Below are 10,378 nucleotides of genomic sequence, written 5' to 3'. Positions count from 1 at the left end.
CACACAGCACGCAGACCAGAAAGGGGTCCTGCTCACCAGGAGCACCACCCTCACGGGGATGTTACTCGATGAGAACAGCATCCACACAGCACGCACTGCTCTGTGGGAAAGACATTACCTTTGTCAGCTGCTGCTCAGAGGAAAACCCCAAGCCAAACACTGTGTTAGCTCTGCTGTCAGCCCACTGCCCAAACTTCTGTGATGTTTTTGTGAACGTCATGTTCGGTGTAACTGTGCTGTTGATGATCACCTGCAGAAAAACAACCCAAAATGTGGAAATTTAAACATTGAATTAGACTCCAACATCACTCCTTAGCAAATGTTTTGTTGGCAGAGCCAGTACTTAAAGTGCCCTCTACCCTTACACATTATCTGTGGGAGAAAGTCTCTTCTAAGCAGAGAATAGTTTCCAAACTTGCTATTTATTTCCCCAAGGATGCCAGCCATCAGAGAGCTGTCATGGCTAGCTGTGTCTTACATCCTCTGAAGGGCTCTGCTGTACAGCCATGTTAATCCCAGAGCCCAGCATCCAGCTGGACAATCTGAAATCCCCATTAGCAATTGGGCCCTGCTGCTTCTTGACAGGAAGGAGTATGTACGCTCCAGTTAGGGTGCCCTGCAGAGGGGTAATGGACAAGGAAATTCATTAAACATGCGTGAGCAAGAACAAGGAGATTGTAAGGGACAGTACAGAAATCTGGTGCTAGCTGTCAGCACTCTTGGCTCAGGAAGACGAGGGGTGGGAGGCCACAGATACTCCTTGGCTCAGGAGGACGAGGGATGGGGAAGCTACAGAGCCTAGGAGGGGCCATGGAGAGCAGCTGCCTTGCAAAGACGTATGCACAGCCAGCACCAAGCGATCTCAGTGGAGAGGGAGCCTTCTCCATTCTGATCTCCATTTGCCATTAGCCAAACCCAACCAGAAGGCAGAGGGCCCAGCAGGGCACAGATGTCATCTGCAAGTCAGCCTCCTGGGGACCAGAGCAGGAAGAAGAAGGGCAGTAAAAGGCTGATATCTACCACATGGTGCAATTGTTCATTCAACAAATGTTTATCAAGCACTTGCTGTATGCCAGACATTAACCAAAGACACAAAGATGAATGAATCAAGATTCCTGGTCCCTACCACTTGATCCAGCAATCCTACTACTGGGTATTTACTCAAAGGAAAAGAAGTATTTTATCAAAAAGACACCTGCACTTGAATGTTCACTGCAGCACAATTCACAGTTGCAAAGATGTGGAAGTAATTCATGAGTGGATTAATGAAATGTGGTACATGCATAGCATGGAACATTACTCAGCTATGAAGAAGGATGACTTCATGCCTTTTGCAACAGTTCGGATGGACCTGGAGACCATTATCCTAAGTGAAGTACTTAAAGAACTGAAAAATAAACACATGTCCTCACTATTAAATTGGAATGAACTGATGAGCACACACTAAACACTCTAACACTCAGTGGACACACTCTAAACTCAGTGGACACACTCTAAACTCAGTGGACACACTCTAAACTCAGTGGAAATTAAGTGGAGGGAGAAGGGGAGGGGATGAGAAAAATCTACCTAATGGGTACAATGAACACTATCTGGTGTCAGGTTTGCTTATAAACCAGACTCAAGCATTACAAAAGCAATTCATGTAACTCAAAACATTTGTACCCCTAATAATATTTTGAAATAAAAAAAAGATTCCTAGGTTCAAGTGGTAGGTAGTCAGGAAGAGAGTAGAGACAAGTAAATCATCACCAAACAATTGACATGGGTCACAGAATACAAACACAGGCTTACTTGGGCAGTAATCCCTGGAAGCCTCATGATGCTAAGAAATACTCAGGAAAAGTACCCTTCAATTCTTGCATGTTGACTTAAGGACAGGGGTGGCAAAATCCTCAGGCTGCTTCTTTAACAAACAGCCTGAGCAGGGAACAGCAAGAACGTAAGCAAACATTCTCCAGGATGAATCTGCCAGCAATTTTATTTACTAAAACTAAGTTTATTCTCAACAGCTCTAGAAGAGCTTCCTTTTAACTGATAAAACAGGGAAGAGAAAACATCTTTGAAAGGCACAGGACTGGCTTTCCTAGGTGGGAACTTCAGGCAACTATTTTGCCAAAGGACAGACCTTCCACATACAGACCTTCACCCTAATAGACGGATCTAGAGAGTAAGTTCCCACTGTCACAAGTTAACAGAAGAATCACTAATACATCTATATCTGTCAGTCTCCTGAACTTGCTAATGAGGCGTTCACTTAAAAATAAACCTCAGTTTAGTTGGTAAAATAATTTTTAGAACATTACTGACAGCAACTACTCTTTCTTGAGCACTTGAGTGCTTTACCTATATTAGCTCACTTAAACCTCACAACAAGCCTGTGAGACGTGACTGTCCCTGCATTTCACAGAAGAAAACTGAGGTTTAGGAAGGTAAAAGCAACTTGCCCAAGGTAATAAGCAAAGATGGCAAACAGCTGACCCTGCAGACAAAAACTGCCCAACTCCAAACCCTGTCCTGTGGGCTTCTGTACAACACAGCTTCTTGTTTTATGTATGATAAAGACCACAAATGTTGTCTCCTCTCTTCTTACTCTACCCACAAGGCATGGATGTACCTTCACTGCTGTCCAAGTGACTTTTTCTTTCTCTGTGATAGCTCATCTCTGGGACTTAGGACACTTTATCAAATAATTTCCATCAGCTGGGCCTGGTGGCTCATGCCTTATAATCCCAGCACTCTGGAAGGCCCAGGCTGGTGGATCACCTGAGCTCAGGAGTTTGAGTCCAGCCTGAGCAAGAATGAGACTCCCATCTCTAAAAATAAAAAAAACTAGCTGGGCATCAAGGAGGGAACTTATAGTCCCAGATACTCAGAAGACTGAGGCAGGAAGATCACTTGAGCCCAACAGTTTGAGGTTGCTGTGAGCTATGACACCATGGCACTCCACCCAGGGTGACAGAGTGAGACTCTGTCTCAGCAAAAAAAAAAAATTCCATCTGGAAAATAGAAAATAGAGCCACTGGACACTTAGGAAACGCGGCAGGAAAAGGGGGAATGGGAAACACAGGCAAGAGCAGGAAAATGCAGACCTGAGCAGTTGGTGGGTCTCCAGCTCAAACCCCAGACAAAACAGTTAAGGGAACCAAGGTGGACCTAGAAAGGCATGTGGCTGGGAGGTGATCAGAAGGGCTCACGTGATCCAGAAAGGCAGCCCTGCCTGCCTATCTCTCAATCACCAGGATCCTGGGAGGGCAGAACTATGACTACACCCATCCAGAAACTTGGCTCATTTTAACTCTTGCTGCAGCCTCCTTGCTGACCTCTGCCCAATGTCAGCCAACATCATTTTCTTGACACCTTGAAAGGCAGTGGACAGAGGCTGAGCAGAGTATAGGCTGTTGCTCTCACACAGAGTCAAGTAAGCTAGATACTGGTGATGCTCCTGTATTTCTTTAGAGCATGGCAGTTCTTAAGGTACTTTTCATGCAGTCTTTTACCTAATCCCCATTTTTTATAGACAGTTGATTGACTTGTTCAGGTTGTAAAACTAATGAGTAGTTAAAAAGAACATGGCATATGTAAGCAATGATCAGCTGATTTTAAGAGCTAAAATCTTTACCATGGTTGGGGATTCATTCAGCTTCTCAGATCTGTGGCCTCATCACCAGTTTTAGAAAATTCTCAATCCTTCTCTCCCTGAATACTGCTTCTGTTCCATTCTCTCTCCTAGCTTCTAGCTTCTCCTTCTGGGACTCCAATTACACACATCCAGAAGTGTCCAAGCTTTTTTTTTTTCCTGCCACATATTAGAAGAAAAAGAGTTGTCTTGGGCTACACAATAAATATGCAAACACTAATGAAAGCTCATGAGTTAAAAGAAAGGTCTGCTCCTAATTTTTGCAATCTCTGACACCACAGATAAGCAAAAATGGCCTCAAATAATCCAAATGTGGCTTGCAGGCTACAGTTTGGACATCCCTGAATTCTGGATGGTTTCAATGGTTTTACAGTCATTTATTTACCCACCCTGATTTTTGGTTTTCTCTGCTTCAATGTGGGTATTTTCCATGGACTTGCCTTCCGGTTCATTCATCCCAGCTACTTATGTTAAACCAGTCCACTGAGATCTTAACTTCTTATATTTTTTAGTTCTAGAATGTCCATTTAATTCTTTTTCCAAAAAAATTAATTCTAAGTCTCTGGGGATATTCTCTTTCATCTATTTCATCATTTCCCCCTCTACTTCCTCAAATATATTATTCACAGTTGTTTTAAGTCCTGATGCTACTGCTAATATCTGAGCCATCTTTGGATCTGTTTCTATCATCTGGGCTCTTCTTGCTCTTGACTCCAGGATTATGGACTGGTTTGCTGCATGTCCAGTAATTTTTTTATTGTATGTTGAGAATGGGTGTACAAGACCTGTGAGGGCTCCGATGTCACCACCTACCAGACAAACTGCAGGCTGGGTAGCTAGGGGACACCCTCCCCATTCAGGGATGGAGCTGACGGAGGGCTGGGTTTCCATTCTGGTGAGACTCTGTCTGCTTCTGGTTCACCCCTACGTTTAGGGCAGGATCTTTAGGAATTTCACTTGTGAACCTGGCAGGTCTTTATTTCCTTTGCTCTGAGAGACTTTTGGCGATTGAATTCTGTCTTTGAAGAATTTTTAGCTTAGTTCTACAGCCTTCCAAAAGCATGCATCTTCAAAATTTGGCAAAGCTTTAAGAGGAAACTGGCCACATGTTTGGTTCCAGTTAAGTCTCTCCATTTTGTCATTCAAGTTACATGTGGATACCAGCTCTCTGCTGGCTTCCCTCTCTGCCAGCATCAGTGGCCTCTGCTGGTCCTAGAAACAATGAGTGCTCAGGTGCCAGTGTGCAGGCCTTCAGGGTCAATGTCCTGTTCTCTGGGGCTTTCATGTCTGTACTATATATATATTTTTTAAGCCCTTGGCAGGTCTTTCCATGCACTGTAAATTTAAGGAAAATAGTGTTCTGCCTCTTAGAGATGTGTAGCCTAACTCTTCACACTCTGGAACAGACCTGGATCTCAGCAAATGGGGAAAGCCAGTCCTGGGCTTGAAGCTCCTCAAGTGTCCTATTTTGTCAACCTAGCCCTATACAACTGCTAAATTCTTTGTTGGTTTCCCCTTTCCCCAGCGATATCGCTCTGCTGTAGCCAAGTCCCGATATGCCACCTGCACCCAGAATCGGCAACTGCTCCCATGAGAGAGAGAGCTGCTGATCATCATCTCTAAGTGGTCCTCAGCAGGATGGAATTTAGTCCCTCTTGTCTTCACCATCTCTACAGCAATCTGATGCCTTTAAATTATATTTATTTGTTGTTTTCTAGTTGTTGGCCAGAGGAAACACTGGCCTGCAGGATGGACATAGCTTACCCAGAAGCAGAAATGCTAAATCTGCTGAAATTCACAGAAGATGCAATTTACTAAATTGCAAGTAACATTTTTCTAAAATGTTTAGGGGAAGCACACAACCTGCATGACAATGCTGTTCATAGCCACTCCGCAAAGCTGTGCTCAGATGTGCCAGTCCAGACGGCTGCTGTGACTTTTAAGCGGCAGCTCTTCCCTAGCCCTCCAGCACGGCCAGTGCAGGTACACCGAGAGATTCCAGGAGCACCGCAGTAAAGGAAATACTGCATCACAGTGAGTGACACAAATATTTTGGTTTCCTAGTGAAAATAAAATTGTGTGTACACTATCTTGTAGTCTATTAAGTGTGCAATAGCATTATGTCCAAGAAAAAATATACATAACTTAATTAAAAAATATTTATTGCTAAAAAGTAAGGATCATCTGAGCCTTCAAGAAGTAGTGATCTTTTTGCTGGTAGAGGGTCTTGCCTCGATGCTGACGATTGCAGCCTGATCAGGATGGTGGCTGCTAAAGGTTGGGTTGGCTATGGCCATTTCTTAAAATAAGATGATAGTGAGGTCTGATGCATTGATTGGCTCTTTCTTTCATGAAAGATTCCTCTATAGCACGTGACACTGTTTGATAGCACTTTACCCAGAGTAGAACTTCTTTCAAAATTGGAGTCAATCTGCTGAAACTATGCCACTGCTTTATTATTCAATGTATGTGATATTCTAAATCCTCAGCATCACCCCCAGGACTAGATTCCATCTCAAGAAACCCCTTCTTGGCTGGACACACGGCTTCTTTCCTCACATCTCATGAGTGAACCTGTGATCCCAGCACTCTGGAAGGCCAAAGCAGGTAGACTGCTTGAGCTCAGGAGTTTGAGACCAGCCTCAACAAGAGCAAGAACCCATCTCTGCTAAAAATAGAAAAGTTAGCCTACTATTGTGCTGGGCATCTATAGTCCCAGCTACTCAGGAGGCTGAGCAAAAATCCAAGAGTTTGAGGTTGCTGTGAGCTTTGATAATGGCACTCTAGCCAGGGTGACAGAGAGAGACTCCATTTCAAAAAAGAAAGAAACCACTTTCTTTGCTCATCCATAAGAAGCAACTCTTAGCTGTTCCAGTTTTATTATGATCCTATAGTAATACAGATACATCTTCAGGCTCCACCTCTGATTCTAGTTCTCCTGCTGTTCCCACTACATCTATAGTTACTTCCTCTACTGAAGTCTTAAACCTCTCAAAGTCATCCATGAAGGGTGGACTCAACTTCCTCCAAACTCCTGTTAATGTTGGTATTTTGGCTCCCTCCCATGAATCATGAATGTTCTTGATGGCATTTAGAATAGTGAATCCTTTCCAGAAGGCTTTCAGTGTACTTTGCCCAGACCCATCAGAGGAATTGCTGTCTATGGAAACTAAAGTCTTATGAAATGTTACTTCTTAAATCATGAGACCTAAAAGTCAAAATTATTCCTTGAAGCACGGGTGCAGAATGGAAGCTGTGTCAGCAGACATGACAGCACCACTCCTCCTCTGGTGCTTCTCCATCAGAGCGTGTGGGTGACCAGGTGCATTTCAACAAGCAGTAACAGAAGGAATCTTTTTTTCTTAACAATAGGTCTCAACAGTGAGCTTAAAATATTCAGCAAACCATGCTACAAACAGCTATGCCGTCATTCAGGCTTTGTTATTCCATTTATAGTGCACGGTGCATTTATAGTGGCACAGTTATTCTAATTATAGGCTTATATAATTCTGAAGGGCCATGAGATTTTCCAAACAGTAAACGAGCACTGGCCTCGACTTAAAGGCACCAGCTACATTAGCCCCTAACAAGCCGGTCCTTTGAAACTTTGAAGCCAGGCATTGACTTCTTTCTAGATACAAGAATCCTCAACAGCCATCTTCTGATAGAAAGTTGTCTGTCTACATTGAAAATCTGCTGTTTAGTGTAGCCACCTTCATCAGTGATCTTAGCTGCAGCTTCTCATCAGCACCTGCTGTTTCACTCTGCACTTTTATGTTATGGAGATGGCTTCTTTCCTCACATCTCATGAATGAACCTCTATTAGAGTTAACTTTTATTCTGTAGCTTCCTCGCCTATCTTGGCCTTCATAGAATTGAACAGATTCAGGGCCTCATTCTGGATTATACTTTGGCTTAAGATAATGTTGTAGCTGGTTTGCTCTTCTGTCCAGACCACTCGAATTTTCTCCGTATCATCAATAAGGTTGCTTTACTTTTTAAATTATTTCTGTGTTCACTGAAGTAGCCCTTTTAGTTTCACTTAAGAACTTTTCCTTTTCATTAACAAGCTGGCTAAGTGTTTGGCACAAGAGACCTAGCTTTTGCCTTCCTCAGTAAGCTAAATCAAAAGCTGGAAATGATTGAAAGTGAGAGGTGTGCTGCTCTTCCCTTGAACACTGAGAAGCCACAGTAGGATTATTAAGTGGACTAATTTCTTTTTTTTTTTGAGACAGAGCCTCAAGCTGTCCCCCTAGGTAGTGTACCATGGCATCACAGCTCACAGCAACCTCCAACTCCTGGTTCAAGTGAGTCTCCTGCCTTCACCTCCCAAGTAGCTGGGACTACAGGTGCCTGCCACAACACCTGGCTATTTTTTTTGGTTGCAGCCATCACTGTTGTTTGGCAGGCTGCTGGGGATTTGAACCCGCCACCTTAGGTGTACGTGGCTGGCGCCTTAGCCGGTTGAGCTATAGGCGCCGAGCCCTAATTTCTTTTCTTTTCTTTTTTTTTTTTTGAGACAGAGCCTCAAGCTGTCCCCCTAGGTAGTGTACCATGGCATCACAGCTCACAGCAACCTCCAACTCCTGGTTCAAGTGAGTCTCCTGCCTTCACCTCCCAAGTAGCTGGGACTACAGGTGCCTGCCACAACACCTGGCTATTTTTTTTGGTTGCAGCCATCACTGTTGTTTGGCAGGCTGGGCTGGATTTGAACCTGCGACCTTAGGTGTATGTGGCTGGCGCCTTAGCCATTTGAGCCACCGGCGCCGAGCCAAGTGGCCTAATTTCAATACTGCTGCATCTTAGAGAACAGGGAGGCCTGAGGAGAGGGAGAGAGATGGGAAGGGGCTGGTGTGTCAATGAAGTACTCAGAACACACATAGCATTTCTCAGTGAAGCTCGCTGTCTATTATGGGCCCAGTCCATGGCACCCAAAACAATTACAATAGTAATTTTAGAGCTCACTGACTGCCGACCACTAGAACAGATAATATTGAAAGAGTTTGGAGTTTTTTAAGAATGACTGAAATGGCACACAGACACCAAATGAGCACACACCACTTGGCGTGCAGGGCTGCCACAAACCTTCAATTTGTAGAAATGATGATATCTGTAAACTATAACAAAACAGGGCATGCCTGCACTCATGCTGGTCAGCAATTCTAGACCTCTGAGCAACTGTCCACCTCATTCCTCCTCATTTCTATATCGTATGTGTAGCAGGGGCAAGTTCTGAGGGTCAGACCACAGCCCATGGTTCATGCCCATCACATTCACCCTACCTAAATCATTCTGTACAACAGTGGTTCTCAACCTTCTTCCTAATGCTGCGGCCCTTTAACATAGTTCCTGTGGGCCACAACCCACAGGTTGAGAACTGCTTCTCTACAGTCACCACAGAGAAGAATTCATTGGCCTATCCAGAACAAAGCCCCTCTCAGTCCCCTGGTTCCATCTGCGGGGCCCTGCCCCTAGGGCAGTCCTCCACCCGTCACAGCTATAGTGCACACTCCCCCAGCCGATCCAGAGCCGATGAGAAGTCTGTTCACTCCTCAACAGAAGATGCTAGCCTTGCAGGAGACCCAGAGCAGACGAGAGGTCTGTCCGCTCCTCAACAGAAGATGTGGGCCTCACAGGAGACCCAAAGAAGATAAGAAGTCTGTCCACTCCTCAATAGAAAATGCCAGCCTCATGGCAGCTTGTCCAGGTTTTGTAGTAGGAGTTCCACGCCCTCATTCCTTGCCAACATACCTTCTCTGCTGGGGGCTACTTGGATTCTGGTTCAGCACAGCTCCCTTTCACTGGTACCTGCATCAACCCCCAGGATCCCACATGAGCAGCCACAAGGGAGAAAAATGAAAGCTGGCCCCTCGGCCATGCTGCTCCTCAGGTAGGCTCCCTGCAGTTCTGCAGTACCCTGGCTGGCCCCTTCCACCAAGGCCCTGGGATTTCCTAGGTCCAGAAGGGAAGAAGAAAGGGGAGGAAAGAAAAGAAAGGGAAAGGAAAGCCATCATTTACCTCTATAACATCCTTCTATATGGCCCTGACATGGCAGTGGTAGAACAATCTGAAGGCCACAACAGTAGGCCCAGCTCTGCAGTTAGTGAGACAACTGGCCAGGCACCCTCCTGGGGCTCCAGTGCACTGACTCCACAAAGCAGCAAGAGGAACAGCTGGGGTCATCACATGGCCAGAATGGTCAGCCCCAGAGTCCTCCTCCTTCACTCCCTACCAGCATGGGAACTCCATCCTACACTACACCTGACTCAGCTATGAAGACCAAGTTGTCCTGGAAAGTGGGCAGACAGGAGCTTCCAGGGATCCGTTCCTTCTATGCACGTCCCTCTCTGGCCCCGTGTACACCATTTCTGGCTAACTGCTCTTGCTAGAATCAACCTTAAGGCTTTTGCTTCTCCTTGAAGCAAACATTGCTAAGCATTTCTACTTCTACCTTACTCAGGCATAAATAACACAGTGACAGAAAGTGTGCTCACATGAAAAGACCTTTTGACTGGTCTGCGCATGCAGTGGTGAGTGCACAGTGCAGCAGTGAGGCCCTGGGGTGTGTGAGCAGACCTGGGGACCTAGGGTACCATGGGAAGCTTAGTTCTGGGTGGGCAAACAGACTCTTATAAGACTAGAGAGAATAACATAAGCTGTGTTTGATGGACTAAGCTGTAGCTCAATGTCACTAGTAATAGTGAAACTACATCATTACCACCAGCACCACCACCACCA

The 10,378-nt window shown here is 45.1% G+C and overlaps 1 protein-coding gene across 1 annotated transcript in view; it reads right to left on the bottom strand.

Annotated features, from left to right (window-relative positions):
- HOMER2 (homer scaffolding protein 2) overlaps positions 1 to 10,378 on the bottom strand; it is a 95,341-nt gene that overhangs the window by 26,325 nt on the left and 58,638 nt on the right. The window contains exon 3 of the mRNA XM_023510152.1: positions 119 to 250. Within this exon, the coding sequence (XP_023365920.1) occupies positions 119 to 250 (132 nt within the window). The remainder of the gene's footprint in view (positions 1 to 118; positions 251 to 10,378) is intronic.

Source organism: Otolemur garnettii, unplaced genomic scaffold (genome assembly GCF_000181295.1).
Source record: "Otolemur garnettii isolate 467f Iridium unplaced genomic scaffold, OtoGar3 scaffold00011, whole genome shotgun sequence".
Lineage (NCBI taxonomy): Eukaryota > Metazoa > Chordata > Mammalia > Primates > Galagidae > Otolemur > Otolemur garnettii.
Note: the sequence above shows the minus strand (reverse complement) of the source record. Positions and strands in the feature narration are given on the sequence as shown.